At 43.5% G+C, this 18,876-nt stretch overlaps 1 protein-coding gene across 4 annotated transcripts in view; it reads left to right on the top strand.

Moving 5' to 3' along the window:
* The window catches only part of WDR7 (WD repeat domain 7), a 972,184-nt gene that overhangs the window by 281,160 nt on the left and 672,148 nt on the right, over positions 1-18,876 (top strand). For 2 of the 4 annotated variants that reach the window (XM_069219934.1, XM_069219953.1), the window contains 2 exons: positions 2,755-2,841; positions 4,502-4,620. In XM_069219934.1, coding sequence (XP_069076035.1) covers positions 2,755-2,841; positions 4,502-4,620 — 206 coding nt within the window. The remainder of the gene's footprint in view (positions 1-2,754; positions 2,842-4,501; positions 4,621-18,876) is intronic. The other 2 variants (XM_069219942.1, XM_069219963.1) reach the window with 1 other exon arrangement.

Consider the following 18,876-nt stretch of genomic DNA (forward strand, 5'->3'; position numbering starts at 1 on the left):
TTTCTGTCCCTCCCTAATTGGTTTATGAAATTTGGAAAAAACTGTGCTTCAGCTAAGAAATTCTTCAAAAATAGTTGAATGGTGTGATTAACTGGTGTGCTTCGTGTTATCTTTTCTCACAGTGGATGCCATCACACAGTGCCTAGTAACTTGCTCAAATCTGTTGTGTTCTCCAGTGCCGAAGCCCACCTTATAAATCTTGAAGAGTTTTATCATGCCATAGCTGAATGTGTCACCCACATTCAGATATTAACCTCTCTTGAACTGTGCAAAACTACATGTATGCAGAATATAGTTAAAGTCAGAGTTGTCAAATAATAGTGTAAACTGGTGGTAACCAAGCAATCCCTGGTCATCCACTGTCAAGTGGATGACTTGTGCTCTATAGAGGCTTGGGTGCCATTCTGCCTTGGCTTTCGAGTGGGTGCTCTACAACAAGACTTTCGCTAGGACATGCTCTGTGCAGCACCCCTGTTTGGCTTAGGGTTAAATTAACTTTGGAATTCCATCCTTCTTTTATGTAAGTTATGCGTCTCAAATAGCCCAACTTTTCCTCTATTCTTGCTCCTTCCTCCTATTTGTGGAAACTGTGGTGGTTGGTCCCTGTCCTTCACTCACTGTGTGCAGGTGAGTGTGGGAGATGCTTTTACAAATGTTGACAAAGACCCCAAAAAATACACAGAACCAGTTGTTTGCCACCTTTTTATGGGAAATCCTCTACCACTCCTCTGACACATGTAGGGGATGACTATTAGAAAAAAAGTTAACTTACACACTTGCATCTAATTTACTCATTGTTATGTCAGTGACATGCCCAGTTTTTTAGATTTTATAAGCAAGCATAAATTATTCCCATTAACTAGCATAGATCATTCATAAATCAGTAAATGTCGTTTGTAAAACTGGGTTGATAATGTAACTGGAAGCACTGAAGCGCTGTTGTGCAATGCAGAAAACATAAATTAAAAAAATACAAACATACTTTGCATACAATACATACAGTAAAATTGCAAACCGATGAACTCATCGTTAATGTTACCCATTGTCTTCTAGGCCCTCACCTATTCCTCCCAAGCCATAATTGGCACCGATCTACTTGGTAAACATTTAAATGATATGAGTGGCCTTAAAGCGAGCTGCTGGAGCACCGAAATCTCAAAATTGGATATATATTTTTACAGGCAGCTATTGCGCCTTCGCCCAGAATTTTAAATCACAAGCTTGAAAGACAAGTGTATTTTACGGCATCAACGCTCCATTAAGAAAGATAGTTTTGTATTATATTTCTAGTTTTATTATTTAAAAAAAACAGGGTAAGATTATTTATTTTGTATTGAAAGAGCTTTTTGACTTTCTGAAATTCAAAGGTTATCAATCAAAGTATCCTTCACAAGCGAGTACTTTTCTTATGGGGTGTTTAACGGAATAGTAATAGTATCCGAATTGTTTTGGAGCCCGAATTTCAGTCTCCATAGTGCTCAGCTTTTAAATGCAGCAAAATCTGAGTTTTTATTATTTAATTTGGCAGCTGCTACAGTTGGAGCTTACCCAGGAGAATGCAAACATCCAATTCTGAAACAGCAACAAACGAAGAAAAACATAATATCATTGTTTACCCTTTCCTGCCCTGTTCTACAAAATGAATTTGTTTTCTGAAAGAAAAACAAAATAGTCCAAGCTGACGTTATATTGAAGCGGTGTTGCAAGTATGTTCCGCTGGTGGTATATAGTATTCATGGCCTACGCATGAACTGTAATTTGTCTTTCGGGTTTCTGTGTCCATGCACGTGCCACCATGACATTATGATGTGTTGGGTAAATTATGAAAAAAGTAGTTTTCATGCAAATGTGTTATGCTTACAAAAGGAGTTCACGGCATGAAAACCAAACATACCATTTAGGAGACAAAGCGTAATGTGCTTGTGATCTGCAACCTATTGTTGAGCTACAACAGAATAAAGGCTGGGGATTAATTTGAGGCCGCGTGTGCATGGCACATGGTCATTTCTCTATAGGAATCAAGTGTCAAGTAGTGACCTCTAAATCTCAGCACTGACCTCCAGTTGTACAATTTGTGCGCCATAAGGACTGCGTGCCTTTCGTATGCTAATTCACGCCATGGCGCATTAGTGCCGCAGGATGGCTCGTTATGGCTGCTGATCCCTCAGCGGTCTTCGAAAGATCAGATCTTCAAATAAGTTTCTTCAACCTTGTTGTCAATGCCACCAACTAATGTAGTATTTTTGCATCTTGAATCTGTATTCTTTTCAGCGTAGCCACCATAGGGCAGACACTTCACTGTTATCCAATTTAAATATTATTTTCCATAATGCAAAATGTTACAGTGTACTTCCATTGATTTCTAGAGTAAGATCTGCCTTTGTCTTTGAATTTATTCTCATCATGTTGAGTTTTCATTGTCAGATATTGTTGGTTAAAGATATTTTGTTTTGGATATGTAGTAAGTGCCAATACAGTGTCATTATATCTGTTATTGTATGTGTTGGGTTTGCTTATCATCTAAATAAATAAGCAGTCACATGTTTTGCTTCTTTCTGTTTTCTGCAAGTTGCTTCTTTTTCCTGTTCTTCTTTTCACTGCTCCCTCAATAGATCCTCAAGTACTGTTTTGTTATGCTCTATATGTTTTTTCTGTCTGTTGTTCCACTAACTGATACTTTTGCAGTTGCCACTGCACCTCACTTTCTCTGTTTTCTTTTTTTTCTCTCTTCTCTTTCCTCACCTCCTCTGCCAGCTGTTGCTCCTGCCGTTTCTGCTAGCACTGAAGCCGCTCACTCCGGCTCTACTCCTGCTTTCCATTCCTGTTTCTCAGTTAACGAAGGTATTCTGCCTCCCTGATATCTGGTTCACTCTTATTTGTCTGTCGAGAAGCCTGTATGATCCTGTCTCTGTTGCCGCGCCAGTATTTCGGCAGCTTTGGTCAGCAGTGTCCCCTTTGTGTGTGTGTGTGTGTGTGGTGTACACTCTGTCCAAACCCTTGATGGGCATTAAACAGCGTAGAGCTGTTTTTTTTCTTTCTGTGGTGAGTCTGTGGGGTTACAAGAGCATGGGCAGTTTTTTTTATTCATGCCTCTGTCACAAGGTGTATTTCCGCAGAGAAGCTTTTATGCTGTGAGCAATGTGTTTCTGTCTTTTTTTTCACCGGTTTTCATCACAAAGCTTATTTCACAGACTAGCAAATGTTACGAAACGACTCAATGTTCACTTTGTTTGCTCTCCCGCCCCGTTGCACCTCCATTGTTAGCAAATACAGCGTTTTATAAGCCCCTGCTTGCCTTTATACCATTGTTAGTCATCACATGCCACAGAGTTTAGCCGTATTTGTGGAAAGACTGTCTAGTTTTTTTAATAGCATAAAATAATCTATATTCTAAAATGTAGAGTTGGCTAATGCATTTATATCAAATTGGAAATGTTTAACTAGAGCTTTACTGACGAGATCTCAGTTGTCAGATCTACCTCTTGTTGAGGCCTTTAAGCAAAGAAATTGATTTAGTATTTATAGCTTAAGTTCAAAGATACGCACTCAGTGCCTGAAAGCACAATGTCACATAGTCCGCCTCTTGTCCTTGAAGAATATATTTTAGAAATTGGTTGTAATCTTTGCTTGGTGTGACACAGGGAGGGCAGGGCTTTTTTTGTCTGAGTTTGGCACACAGATGCAAAGTCCTGACTGTGGCAAGGAGAGCTTTTGATCTTAGTTTAGGGGATCGGGAACAAAGGAAGGAGGGCAAGGACATAATTGACGTCGGTTATACACCTGCTGGTCAAAAGACATCCTAATATAACGTTTTTGACTTTTCTGTGGTGCTCTAATTCTACTATACTTGCCTGTCAGGTTGTTTTTCAAATACAAAATGCTGTTATTCAGAGCAATTGCTTAACAACTGCCTTTCTCCCGAGACTTTAGTACTTTAGAGAAATAAACACCAAAATCTACATTTCACGTAGGTAGATATGAGTAGTAATTCTGAGAACGACATGCATGAACTTGAGCTCTGACCCTGTGGAACAGTAAGTAAATACATGTTTTTTCCAATTCTTTATTCTTTATTTTTGTAAATATTTTGTAGACACCACACAACACCTTGTTTCAGAATGGCAAGCAAGCAGCTGTTCACAGTTGAAGCTTCCTACTTCAAGGGAAGCCCAGAGATCGTAATGAGTTGTTGTTAGTTCGATATGAGCGTGCACGTTTCAGGATATTAACCAGAGAGACATGTAGATTCAAGTGCTGTCTGGTGATGTCCTTTCTGAATCTTCAGACTGCAGGATAATAGGGTTCTAAGCGTTTGTGAGACCAGAGTTGAGTTGTTGGGCGTTCAAGTTGGTGAATGATTGGGGGTCAGTCTTTGGTATCTTATTTAGTGATATATATAGATAGCGAGCTAGTTAGCTTGAGAGATAGATCTGGCTTTTGCTTGTTCCATTAGGTTGCTTAAGTACTTCAGTTTATTGTGTTCTCTCTGCTTGTCTTTCAGGATGGAGTCAACTGGCTGCAATGCACTGCGTCATGTTGCCGGACCTGCTAGGGCTGGATAAGTTTAGGCCCCCTCTTCTAGAGATGCTGGCTCGAAGGTGGCAGGATCGATGCCTAGAGGTAATATTCTTAAAGTAGTTTGGAAAGTTTTGCACTATGTAGAGGTTTGCTCATTGTACTCTGAATCTTTTGTGTATTAACCTCATATGTGTTAACATTCCAATCCATATGCATTGTTACCTTTTGTGTTTTGGCTTTCACTTTTATGACAGCTTTTTAGACTATTGGGGCTTCTTTTTGATTCCTTTCCTTATTCATTCATTAAATATTAATTTTGGGAAGATTTTGAATTTTTTTATAGCACAATTAATGAAGCTTTTCAGGCTTGCCAAAATGTGTTTAAAATATGTATAAAACTTGACAGTAGAATTGTGGCTGCTCAGAGTATTTACACTGAATAATGATTAACATTAACGGCCTCATTATGAGGCTGGCATACCTAGGACCACCAGCCTCGCGGTGGCAGTCGGACCACCGCAGATGTGGCAGTCTGACTGCCTCATTACGAGTTAGGCGGGGGACCTGCCTAAAAACCGCCGTCCCCACCAGAATCACACATTCTCACAGGGTGGCGGCGGTCGTGGTTCTAGTCAGCCAAGGTGGCGCTGAACTCCGCACTGCTTGGCTGATTACAACCTAGTTCTCCACCAGCCTTTTCGTGGCGGGGTCCCTGCCATGAAAAGGCTGGCGGAGAACAAGTCCTTGGGGCCTGGCTTTGTGGGGTGGGTTGCTCTGCCCAGCATTGTCAGAATGCGCACTTTCGGAGGGTGATGGTCAGCCCCCTCTGTACTACGAGATAGCACTCGCTCCCTTAAAGTAGCTGAGTGCTATCTCGTACCACTGTTCCCACCGGTCTGACCGGCAGGAACGCTCTATTTCGAGGTTTCCACTGGTCAGACCAGCCGAAACCTTGTAATAGGGTGGGGAGGATGCCATGGCAGTGGCGTCCTCCCTTCGAGTTTGGCGTCCCATGGTGGGACCACCAAACTCCTAATGAGGTCCTAAGTATGTAGAAGATATTTTATTAAAGTTACGTAGCTCAATGTAGAACCTGGAAACGGATCTGAGTCTTGGTTTAGGGATTTGATCCAAAAATAGTGTATAACGGGTAAATCATTTCCCAACTACATGTACTGATTTTCTGTGTGCAGTCCACCAGACAGCACAGCTGTCAGGTGTGCTAAAGACATCTTAGGGACTTTAAGAAAGTTGACCTATAAATGCATTTCGCCCGTTGATTACTATTGGCTTTGTGGTTTATGATTCCCATTTTCTGGCTGTTTGCTGGCTTTATTTGCTTTAGGCTCTCCAGGTTCAGTTTGTCTCGCCTGTTGCCTAAACTGCGTTTACTGTATCCTTCCACAAACTCTCTTTCTGTAATCAGGCCTTTAAATCTTCTTATCTTGTTACATTTGCTGTGCATCCAAAGTCCAGAGGTCACATGTCAGGCGCTGTCTTCTGAGGGTGCTTGTTTACTTTTCTTCATCTGACTTAAAGTGGGAGGATTTATATGACAATCTTGCTGGATACTGGGGGTAGGAAAGAGGTATTTTCTAGCATACAACAACATTTAAGTGCAAGTATTTAAGAATATATCAGAATTAGTAACACAAATGATGATGTGTGCACATTTATTGTTATTTCTGAAGTGTGTTGGAAACAAATATTTCAATATGATCAAAACTGATCATTACACTAGATGATGCAATCTCCACGCTTTTTTGTTTGTACACTGTATAGTTTTGTTAGTAAAATTGTATGTCTGTGCAAACGTAACAGTCATTTAAATTGAAAATGTGTTGTCTGTAATGGCAGTCTGCTACTCTCCACCTCTCCACAACACTGTACTCTACTCTACACCACTCCACTGCACTCTGTGCCACTCCACCCTGTACCACTCTACTCTCTGCCAATGCACTCTTTGCTGCTCTCCTCTACACCACTCCAATCTAGTCCACACCAATCTACTCTGCACATCTCCATTCTGTGCCACTGTACTCTACGACACTGCACTCTATGGTAATACACTCTACACCAATGCACTTTACTCTATAACACTCAACTCTACGCCCCTGCAATCTAAGCCAATCCACTGTACACCAGTCTAGTCTACTCTACACCATTACGCTCTGTGCCACTGCATTGTGCACCACTTTACTCTATGCCAGTACACTCTATGCCACTTTACACAACTGCACTCTACCCTGCACCACTCGACTTTACGCCACTTTAGTCTACTTTACACCACTGTACTATATGCCACTCTTCTCCACTCCGTGCCACTCCTCTCTGCCATTGCACTCTACACCACTCTACTCTTAACCACTGCATTCTACGCCAGTGCACTCTACACAGTTGCACTCTGTCACTGCATTACCGTACTCTATGCCACTGCTCTCAACGCCACTCTACTCTGACACTCTACTAGCAACACTGCACTCACCGTAACTCTAATCTGCACTACTCCACTCTATGGCACTCCACTCTATGCCACTGCACTCTATGCCATTGTATTCTATGGCACTAGGCTCTTTGCTAGTCTACTCTGCACACTCTACTCCAGTGCACGCTTTGTCACTCGACTTGATTCTACCCCATTGCATCACTCAACTGTGCCACTCCACACTGTACCATTCTATTCTATGCCACTTCACTCTAAGCTGCTCTGCTCTGCTCTACTCTACTCTGGGCCACTCCACTGTGGGCCGCTCCACTCTGCACCACTAGACTCTACTATGCACCACTATAATCTATGCTACTGCATTCTATGACACTGCGTTGTTTGCTGCTGAATTCAATGCTACTGCACTCAATGCCACTGCACTCTCCTCAACTATACTCTGCAACACTCTACACCAGCCCACTCAACTCCAGTGTATGCCACTTTATGCAGCTCCACACCATGCCACCCCATAACGCAACTCTCTGCCCCTCCATTCTTCGCCATTCCACTCCATGCAACTCTCCTCTACAGCATTAATTTCAGCCATGCTGAACAGCAGCCACCCTGGTGTACAACATGGCTATCACACCTTGGCAAAGCCAATAGCTCTTGCATAGGTGAGATATATTGGCTTTGCCAGTGCTTGTCTAAACAGCCTGCACGTACCCACCCTTATATTGGTGGGATCTGAAATAGACTGATGACTCTTGTATTATGCACACTACCTAAATTAATAGGTCTCTTGGCACACTCTTTCCACACTATGGTGAACTCTCCTCTTACCCCTCTTCTGCGTTGCCAGCCTATAGCTCAGCACTCTCGATTCAGACCATGTGCATTTTGCCACAAGCTGAATTTGCAGTGGGTAACCTGAATTTCCGTCTGTAGCCTACCTTTGAGACATCCGTACAGTGTATGCTGGCACAGTCTAAGCAACCATCATGACAGCATGTCAGAAGAACAGTCAGTCAGGCATACAGAGAAAATATGACCAAACCTGCAGGAGATGTTCAGTTTTGCAGAATCAGTAAGCAAGTCTGTGCACCTTGTTGGTCACTGGGAAAATAAGGCATCCTTTCCCACTTAAGTGGGTACTGCTGTCTACGGGCCTGGAGGTTGAAAAGGCTAGATCACAGGGCTATATTTCTGTGGGATCATCTTTACCTTTGGTACCATCTTTTCTATGCTGCCAGATGACTTACTCCATCTGGACCCAGTCTCTGTTTGAAGTTGTAGGTCTCAGTTATTCATTGCTCATGGGGTCAAGCTTAACTCTCCTTCAGCACCAAAAACAGTTGTCCCAGCATGCCTTCTTTCTTGGGTGTTTATCAGAGACTAAGCCACATTCCTGCCCTCTGATTCTCAGGAGGGTGAACTTAAAATAGAGAAAGCCTACTCTTTGGAAAGCCTTCAGGCTGATCAAAGCCTTTCCTGCTATTGTCTCCTCTTCTTCTGCTGCAGTCGAGTTCTGCTCTTGCTCTGTGATGGATGTTGTACAAAAGTTCACAGAGATCTCTGTGGGTGCTAGTACTATCCCCTTTCCAATTACACGGAAAACATTGGCAGTGCAGTTATTCTGAGGTACAGTCACTAGACACCATGGTCGGTTCTCATGTACAATGGTGTCTGTTTTAGACTGGATCATTTGTGCTAAGTTTAGCATTCTAACCTTCTGCTACTCCTAAAAAAAAACCTGGCGGTGAAGATTATGCTTTTTCATCTTTTCCCAATATCCAGTGGCAGGAGCTCTCCAGTATCCTATAGTAATCTGATGTACACCTTAAACATTCTACATTAGTGCAAGGATCTTCATTGGCTGTCCATTTACCTAGAAAGGGTGGGCCCCAGATGCACACCAACATGACCAGCCAGAGAGATGAGGCTGCTCCAGCGTGGCAACTTTGATCCTGATAGCTGTTTCATCAAACATTGTTATTCCTTTTGGTGTTCAGTTGTCTTCAGTTCAATCTGAATGGCTAAGAAATTGTCTTAGTTCCCTTGGGGCCTTCCTCTATCCATATCATTCCAGCACTGATTTCTGCACCATCTGAACTGCTACCTGTGCTCCTGACACTGATAGTTATGATGCCAACTCTTCCAGAACCTTTTAAAGTGCCATTTCAATATAAACTCTAGGTGTTTGGTAGCACATGGACACTCCAGTTAGTTTCCAAACCACCTTCAAGTTAGAAGATATGGTGATAGGTGTGATTACTGACACCATTTGTAATAGTGCTAGAAAGGGGGGTAGCACCACATTAAGAGATACCTTTCAGTCCTAGTCAAAGCAGTTCAAGTGCTGTCCATCAAGGAACGGGCTCATATTCCAGAGAATGAGGTCATCGATAGTATGACAGATGTCCCTGTCGAAGCCTTTGCCTCATATGGAACCCCCAGTTCTCATGCAGGCATAAGAGCTTTGAAAGGAGCAACACTTCAAGTCTAGTCTTTCCTAGACTTTGGCTATCAAATAAAGGATGGCCAATGGACTGTATTATCAAAAGTGCACCAGATGGGTGTTCCCACTTTTTGCACCCGAGACAGTTTTGTATTACGAAAAGAGCCGCAGATGCTTGTATAGCAACTTTTACAACACATATTGCTCTGCGCTCTTGTACCACCAGTATGATGTCAAGAGGGCACAGATATAGATACGCATTTCAACCTCACAGGGGTGCACCCTCATTTGCATGGGGAGGTCTCCCAAATGAAATGAGGAAGAACTTTGCTCCTACATTGTGATTTAGATGCAGGCTTAGAGGCAAATAGGCTGTCAGGTGGCACACCGACTGTGCGCCACATAGAAATAACGTACAGTCAGTTTATCCCCTACTGAGAGTGTTCCTTGGGAAAGGACAAAGGAGTTGAAATGACCTCGGTCATCCCTCCGCAGGTGAGTGTAGTTACACAATGCACTCGCGCACAGGAGGATTTCTGCCCCACTTTCAAAATTCAAACTGGGTTGCTGCCTTCACTGGGAAAGGCGGAACACTGAGAAGGGTTTACTGAAAGTGGCAAACAGTCGGTCTGCCTTTCACTAATGCTCTGGCTCCAGGACAGGCACTTCTACTTTGGGTCCATGGAGGAAGTTCTGTCTAGTAGAATGGGGTACTATTGTGACTGGTTTCTAGTGGAAACAAGCATTAGTAAAGCAAATAGGTGAGGCCTTTCACATAACTCCATTACCTAAAATCATACAAGATGCCACACTCAAGTTAGAAGCTACAGCCTTCAAGACTTTACTAGATCTCCCTCTTGGGTGAGAACCAACTGCTTAAAAGTATTTTATAAAGGCTCAGTACCTCATGTATTTACTAAATGTCAGATTCAACTAGTTGAAGTCTTCAGAAATCTGCAGTACCTCAAGCCCTTACTAGATGTCCTTCTAAAATCAGATGCAACTGCTTCAAACGTTCTTCCAAAGCAGAGGAGGTGTGGCATTTACAAATATGTACATATTTACTTTTGATGTGCTAATGATTTGTGCCTGTTTTCTTTAGAATAAGTAAATATGTCAAATTTGGTTTAAGATGATGGTCAATGTTATAACTTTCAATAAATGTTTTTTTTTTCCTATGGAATTCTTGTGATGACAGCCTACACCCTGCTGTATCAGGATACTAGCGGTCACTAGTAAATTATTCCTTATTCCTAAACTGTTTTTGACTGACACAAAACATGTCATTACATTGCAGTTGCTTATCATAAAGTCGGCCTATGGCTTGAATTGCCTAATCCATTGCTTATGCTGTGATAGGAAAAAGCAAGATAACAGTGTCAGTTGAGCAAACTGATAGACAAACAAATTTGACGAGTGGTCCTTTTACTCATATAAATGTAAGTTTTTTTTACTATTCATTTTTCTTGAGGCAGGCTTGACATTCTCAAACCTGCAATACCTCAGATTGGTGCTACATGCCCTCTTTGAGTCCGATACAAAAGTCTGAAAACTGCTCTTGCTGTAAAGCACCAGCCCCACAAGCATTTGTATATAGCTGCTCGCCTGCTCCCTATTAGTTTAGCTTATAGTGGGCTTGCCATATCAGAGAACGTTATCCACCATTCACTAAACATATCAAGTGCTGCTTTAATGCTTCCTCGTCGAAGATCAGTTAATTGTGTTAATAAGGAGTAAAACAACTGTTTTCCTTTGGCTCACTTTGCGCAACAGTAGGAAAACAAGCTGAGATCTCGGTACAGATGGAACTTGCAGGATAATGCATTTATGCTGCGTGTAAAGATCTTATTGGTTCAATTGTTCATGAAGTGAGAAAAGCATCTTCACAATGACATATTTTACAGTGCCAGTATAAACATGCACCTTATTATCAATTCATCATATTTCTGCTTGTTTGATAAAGGCTCGCTGGTCCCATTCCCTTAACTCCTAATATTTTAGGTGAACTTCAGCAAAGTCAGTGATTCTACTCGATAGATCGGTGAGTGAAGATCACAACTTCGAAGTCCGACTCAGTCTTACGTCCTTCTGCTGCTAATACCATAGCGTGGTTTACTGTAACATTATCTACAGCGAATGGTAGAAGTGTGGTATGAAGCGACAATCATGTTAATATTATTATTGAAAGTGTTATTTAATATTGCTATGTATGACTCTCAGATAGAGCCTCTATCTCTTACATCATAACCCACTTCTGTGACCTAGCACCAGTTGATAAAACTCTGTTGTGATGTCACAAAGGCCTTTCAGGCCTCCCTGTGAGCCTGTCAGGGCAGGGCTGTTTGTTTGTTTTCACTGAAAGCAGAATGCAAAGCTGCAGGAGGGAAAAGGAACGCAGGGAAAGTGGTGGGGGCTGGTCGAGGATGGCAGTTAAGGTATTTGTTTTTGACATTTGGGTCAGGAAGGGGAGGCCACGTTATTATGTATGGCTGCCCATTATTCCTTAGCCCCAGCACAGCAGTTGAAAGCGGGTCAGGTGATTTTGGGAGCTATGTATAATATAAAATGATGGATGGGTAAAAAGTGAAGTTACGGGGGCTGTTGGAATAGAAAAGTCCTCTGCATGGTAAGAGACTAGTACCTCTGCCCAGAGTGCTCAACTGTACTGTTGTCTAGGATTGCAGTCTTGTTGGGCAAGGAGGCACACCCAAAACACTACCCTCGTAGTGGTGGAAGGCTACCACCTTCACCAGGAGGTAAGCAGCACAAGCACAGTGATGGCAGCATACCGTGTATTGATCAGTAGTAGTGAACAGGACCTTTTTATCCTGTGTCACAGGAGTGAGGCCTACGAGCTTATTCACCTTATTAAAAGTTCTGCTGCTGTGTGCTTAACTCACCCTTGGCCTGCATCAGGTAGAAGTGCTGTATAGTGCAGCAGTGGTGATGCTTCATTGGTTGTATGCGTGCCTGGGAACATACAGTGCAAGGATGGCACAGTATTGTACAGTACCTGTGTGGTTAGTACATGTGCGGGCTGATGTATGCCTGAGTGGAACACACTACATGAGAGATGTAGTTCTCTGCATTGTGTGCTCTGGAACCTGGTGTGCTGGGTGTATGCATGCTTGAGTGAAGTACAATAAATGAAGGGTGAAGAGTTGTGCAGCACACACATAGTGAGCATGTGTGCTGGCAGTGCGTGGGTTTTAAAATAAGCACACCTTGGTTGAATAAAGTAGGCTTCACTACTGAACAGTGCACTCCGATTGAGTGGGTATACTCAATGTTTGTGTACAGTTAAATGTCCAATGCATAGAAGTATTGGTGGTGAATAGTAACTGTACTGAGACTAGACTGCGTAAATTTGCCTGCAATGGTGTATATCATGGAGGACCCTGGGTTCCATTTAGGGAAGCTCAGGCCTTCCTCGTGAAGACATGAGGAGTCGAAGAATCGCCCAAGACGAATTTGTGTCTGCTGCATCCTGTGAGCTGGGTGAGGACACATTGCAGGGAAAAGGACACGGCTCCCTTTACATTTCAAAAAGACTGCTCTTTGATTCAGTAATAGATCACAAGGAAGGGGCCTGGATTCATCTCAGGAAGGTAAATGGGGCTGATAAGATAATCATAAGTATGGCTGGGGTTCTAGGATTAACCTTTTGATGCACATGCCATTGTGGCTGACATCCAGGTGTGAACTCTGATCAGTCCCAAGAATTGTGTTGTGGGCAATCAGCTTCGGAGTCGGGCCTGCTGTGGCAGACCTCTTTTCTGAAGGAAAAGGAGAAGTGCCCACTTCAAAAGAAGAGGACATTTGGTATCTGGAAAAGAACTATAAGAACGGGAGCTTGAGTCGCCAAAAATGTGTCATTTGCCATGCAGCCTTCTGCCTGTGACCAGGACTGGGGGGCCTAGGCTCTCTGCTGGGTGAGGGGACAACACCCAAGGAAACCAAGATCACCTATCCTGGAGCACCATCGCCTGTCTGCTTACCAAGACTAATGGGCCCTATGAGCAAGAGGAGAGCGTTGGAGGAAGCAAGGTCCAGTGTGGAGCCCTGCTAAGAGGAATCCTTGAGCGAGGTGTGAGGAGAGCAGCTCCTCACTGATCAGGTCACTGTGCAGGAACAGTCAGACGACCCCTGTATGCCAGGAGAGGGCTGCCATGTATACAGCCATGTGAATTGCGTTCTGCGGTAAGCACCAGGCCCACACTGCCACTTAGCAGTGACCCCATATGCCAGAAGATGCCACCGATGAACTTAATTGGGCTGGAGCCTGAGACTTTTGTCTGCTGTGTTTCGGGCGATCACACTAAAGTGTCTGTGCCTGATAGTGAGCAACATGACAACCCTGTATATCAGGAGGGGCTGCCACTATCGATGTGGTCAACTGTTCAGGTCATGGCCCGGATGAAAGGATTACTGCCATGACCAGTGGGTCTGGCCCACCGACTACACCTGACTGTTTCCCCCAGAACTGCGGGCGCCACTGAGGCCATTGCACTCTCGCCCGGAGATCCAGCCAGGGAACCTCTTCTTCCCCTTTTGTTAGGGTAAGAGCAACTTACCTTTTGTGTCTACCAAGTGAGAACAGCTTCTATCACTGGAAACTGACAAGCAGCACTGCTCGTCTGGAAAAGTCTGTACCCCTGGGTGCTGCCACATCCATCGCAAGCATCCCAACTTCGCCATACAGGATCCGCTCTTGGGAACACCTCAGAAGAGGGCATTCGCTGCACCAGTGAAATCTGTCACACTGCCTGTGCGATGAAGACTGACACAGAGCTTTTTGGCCCCAGGAGATTCACTGTTGAAGGTGCTGTGGCACCATAGACACTTTTAACTGAAAGCCTGAAGAGTCAAAAGGTAACTGTTGAGTGTGGCCTAGTTGTTTGCATTCCCTGGTGCGGCCACCTGAATGGGGAACAACCCTGAACACGTTACACGGAGAAGAGTGGGACAGCTATTTGCCTAACAGCTATTACAGCCCGACCTCAAGGGGGATTATGTTGTTGTTTCTGAATGTCGTATTCCTTTGCATATGTAGAGTTAGAAATAAATTACTGCTTTTTCTTAAAAAAAGCAAGTATTTGGCTGGACATTGAGTTACTGTTTGTACTATCTGCTCCTTGAGTTATGAGTTGTGATCATTGACCTTAATCTACACCTCCCTACCCCTAGGAAGGCATGACTGCTCTACCACTGAGTCAAGGGCAGAAGGAATACTTGGTGTGCTTGAGTGGGAACCATAGTTGGGGAGGGGCCCTGGACCATCAGGAGTAAAATTCCTCAACAGCCACGTTTAGGACCAGTCGCCCCTGCGTGCCCTGTCGCCCTTTGAAAGGGGTTCTGACAGGGATGTTTTTCACTGCGTGGTTTGAGTGACATCATAAACAACTCAAGCTTTGCCTTTGTTGTCTATTTGATGTCTCTCAAATACCCTTATCGAAAACACCCCCATAATTCAATATTAGCCATTTATAATTCTTTATGTTAATCCTGCATAGTTATTAGAGTCCTTGAGACTTGTTCGACTGACAATGGGCCAACAGGTGGTGTCCTCCTACACCTTTGTTTGACTGACTGTTGGCCACCAGGTGGAGTTCAGAAATCTACATTTACTTGTTATGCTGCTTTTCTTTTGGTGATCACATTTTTTTCATGGCATCACGATTTAGACCAGAAGATTACCCTCTGATCTTTAGACTTGTCAAGAGGGAATGGCACAGCCTTCATAAATGCTTCTGAAAACCCTAGAACCTGTTGATTTTAATTGGAGGTGTGTACTAAGGGGGGTGGTACACAGAATGAATTTCATCTAGGACACATATACTGTATTTTCTTTCTAGCCGACCCAAAACATACTTTTTATATAATCTTTATTGATTTTCAATTGGAAATTGTACAGCTCATCAGTAACTGACGTAGTATGTCATACATGTCACAGCAGTTTCTTGAGCATTATAACGTGTACAACGACAGGATCAAATTCAAACTTCATATAAACAGGTATATTTTCCAACTCCCTCCTCCCCTCATGATTGCTCAGTTTAGAATGTCGTAGACCACCCAAAACAGGATTACCAGTGGCATTCACAGATTGGCACCTGTATCCCGGAGCCAAACTGAGCACAGGTTCAGATGCCAGTCTCCATTTCAGCTTTGCATTCCTTTAGTCGTCAGTTGGGTAAAGAGAGGAAAAGTTGCCCCAATTTCATGCTAGTGTTTTCATTTTTTAATATGCAGGCTTTGTTAGGGTTTTTCATTTCAATGCTGTACAGTTGGCACTGATGACAATAATTCTAGCATCAGTGGTTTTCAAAATGTGCAGGTGTCATACAAAATAAGTAAAAAGGTAAAACGGTATAAAATATTTTACTGTGACTCGATTTGATGAACTAAGCTGTTTGGAGTCAGAATTATTCTTCTGTGTGTTTCCTTCATGTTATTAATCTGTCCAGTTCCTACTATTATAGCCCGGTGATATTCAGTTAGGTACTCCTTTTGGGGTAGCTTTCAGTCAGGGTCTACAGGCTTGCGCATTAAAGCCAGCCTTGGGTACTCTGGACAGTATCTAGTACTATGGATGAGACAAAGTCACCACATATGTGGTTTGCCAGTGCCCACTGTAAGCAATATTTTTCACTAGTTCTAACAGAATAACACCCCATGTGGTGATTGATGTCAGTTTTTAGCCTCTCTTGTGCTGAGCAGTTACCCAAGTGGCCACAGCTGCTGACCATTTTCTTAACTCAGATAGCCAAGACAGGAACTTGGGTTCTCGGGGTGAATTCTATTGCATGGCTATCTGAATTTTAGCACGCAGAAGGGCTAGGTCTGCAATATTGCATTCCTGCCTTTGGGTCTCAGTATACTTCAAGTTTCTATATACACAACAGTTCATGTTGCTTCCCTCCAAAAATCTCCCTAGGCCTGTCATGTAATAAAAGTTTGCACTTCTGGCCCTCTCTAGCGATATAAATGCATTTACTGTGTGTGGGTGTAGTTAAACCCTTTATGGTGTAAAACGTTGTTTTTACCTCAATTCCCCCCATATTGTTTATATTTCTGAGAGTGGTTATGCAGCCCCTCCCCTTTTGTTCCCGTAACTGAGGCTTTGAACTCCTACACTTTTCACTTAGTTTTGGCACATGCAGCCCTGTCCCACTCTCTTCTCCTTTCCTTTTTTGTTTATCTCTTCTTTTGCTATTCTCTTTAAATGAGGGTTGTTCACATTTTGATTATTTATCACACAGAACAATTAAATTGGACTGTCACACAGTTTCAGGTGTTCCACAGTAATTGTTTTGAAACTCCTAAATCCTATAGATTTGTTTTAAATTGAAGGTAATTTTTGTAATATAATATAATGTAATGTGGATTCGTCGAGTGCAAAACTAGTCCCCGTGAGGTTATCCAGACACTGAGTAGGTGCGGTCGTCTGCAAGTAGGATCAATTGTTTTCAGTTTCTTGCGGAAATCCATAAGTGGCACAGCTTTCCTGATGGGCTGTCCTGATGTGCTGGGGGAGGTTGTTGCAGGATTTGGCTGTCAAATAAGAGAAAGTCCTACCTCCTGTCTTGCTTCTATGGATATGCAGGGTGTGGGCGAGTGAGACTGATGCAGAGCAGAGGTTCTTGGTTGGTTTTTGGAGTGTAAACAGTGGTTGAGGTAGGTGGGACCCTGGTTGTGAAGTGCCTTGTAGGCGTTGGTGAGAGTCTTGAACTAGCAGCGTTTCTGAATTGGGAGCCAGTGTAGTTTTCGGAGGCAAGGTGTTATGTGCATGCGTTGAGGAAGGTTAAGGATTAGTCTGTTGGTGTTTTTTTTAGATGTTTTGCAGCTTGTGCAGCAGATATGAGAGATACTGCAGTAGAGGGTGCTGCATTAGTCCACTCTGCTTGTGAAAAGGGTTGGGTGACTGTCTTTTTGGTGTTGTGACAGAGCACTGTGATGATTCTTCTGAGCATGTAAAGTATGTGAAAGCAGGCAGTGGTGACAGCATTGATTTGATGTCTCATGGTGAGGGTGGCATCCAGAATGATGCTCAGGGTAGGGCCTAGTTTTGTGGGACACCAGGTGGAGTCCCAGAGTGAATTATTGTTGCCAAATATCAGCACTTCCATTTTGCCAGCGTTGAGTTTGAGGTAGTTGTCTCTCAACCAGTCAGCCACGTTGGTCATGTACATTTATTTAGAAATTACTTTTGGTGGTGTTGGTGTCTTCTTAGAGGGAAAGGATGAGGTGAGTACCATCAGTGTAAAAGATGACGTTGAATCTGTTGATCTGAATGATGCTTGCTAGAGGAGTCATGTATACCTTGACAAGAGTAGGGCTCAATAGAAAGCTTTGCTGGACTCCGCAGATGAGTCCTTGGGATCTGAGGTCAGTGGAGGGAGCTTGACCAATTGCGTTCTTCTGGTCAGGAAGGAGGGTATCCTCTTTAGAGCTAGTCCTTGGATTGCAGTTTCATGAAGTCTAGAGAGGAGTGTGTTGTGAGAGACTGTATCGAAATTGGCAGAGAGGTCCAGGACGATGTGTGCAGCAGTGTGGCCTCGATCTAGAATAGTGTGAATGATGTCTGAAGCTGCTATGAGGGCTGCCTTGGTGCTGTGGCTGCTGTGGAGGGTCTAGGTGTTTTTGGTGTTCAAGGTATTGGAAGAGCTGATGGTCGATGGCCTCTGCTATGATTTTGCAGCAGGGAGATGGGTCAGTAGTTGCTGAAGACTTTGGGGTCTGGGGATGGTTTCTTGAGGAGCAGGGTGACTTCTGCTTGTTTCCAGGCATCTGGGGAAAGTGGTTTTAGCAATAGAAGTGTTGATGATGGTTGTGGGTGTCATGCTTATCTTGGGTCTCCCTAGGTTGAAGAAGCAGTGAGGTGGATGCCGAATGGATGGATACTATTATAGCCGATGTGTCTTCGTAGGTCATCGGGGTCCACTCTGTGAGTGGGATGACCTTAGTGGTGGAAGTCAAAGGTGAGGTAGGATGTAGTTGAGGGTCGAAGTTCCTGTAGATTTTAGATATTGTGTACTGGAAGAAGTCAGAGTTTGTTGCAGAGTCCTTATGATGGGGTGATGGAGCTGGAGGTGGCTGCTGGATAAGTGAATTCCTTAACAGTGGTAAAGAGTTCTTTGTATTTGTTGTTTTTGTCTTCAGTCCTCTAGGTCAGAGCCTCCTTCTTGGTCTTTTTCACTTGGTGGTGGTAGCTCCTGAGTGAAGTCTTGTAGGCCTTTCTGGAGCTAGGATCCTGTGAGGTTGTCCATTTTATTTCTGTTTACATTGCTTCTTGGACTCTCTGAGTGCATTGGTGTACTAGTTTGCATGTTTGTCCGTCCTCTGGGTTGGGGTTCATGACGAGGGCAAGGATGGTGGTGCTGGTGGAGATCCAGTTATTGAAACAGTCTGTTTTTGTTAGTGTCTTCATAAACGATAGGGAGGTGAAGCTGGAGGATGTTCAGCCATGCGACTC

The sequence above is a fragment of the Pleurodeles waltl genome, chromosome 1_1 (genome assembly GCF_031143425.1).
Source record: "Pleurodeles waltl isolate 20211129_DDA chromosome 1_1, aPleWal1.hap1.20221129, whole genome shotgun sequence".
Taxonomy (NCBI): domain Eukaryota; kingdom Metazoa; phylum Chordata; class Amphibia; order Caudata; family Salamandridae; genus Pleurodeles; species Pleurodeles waltl.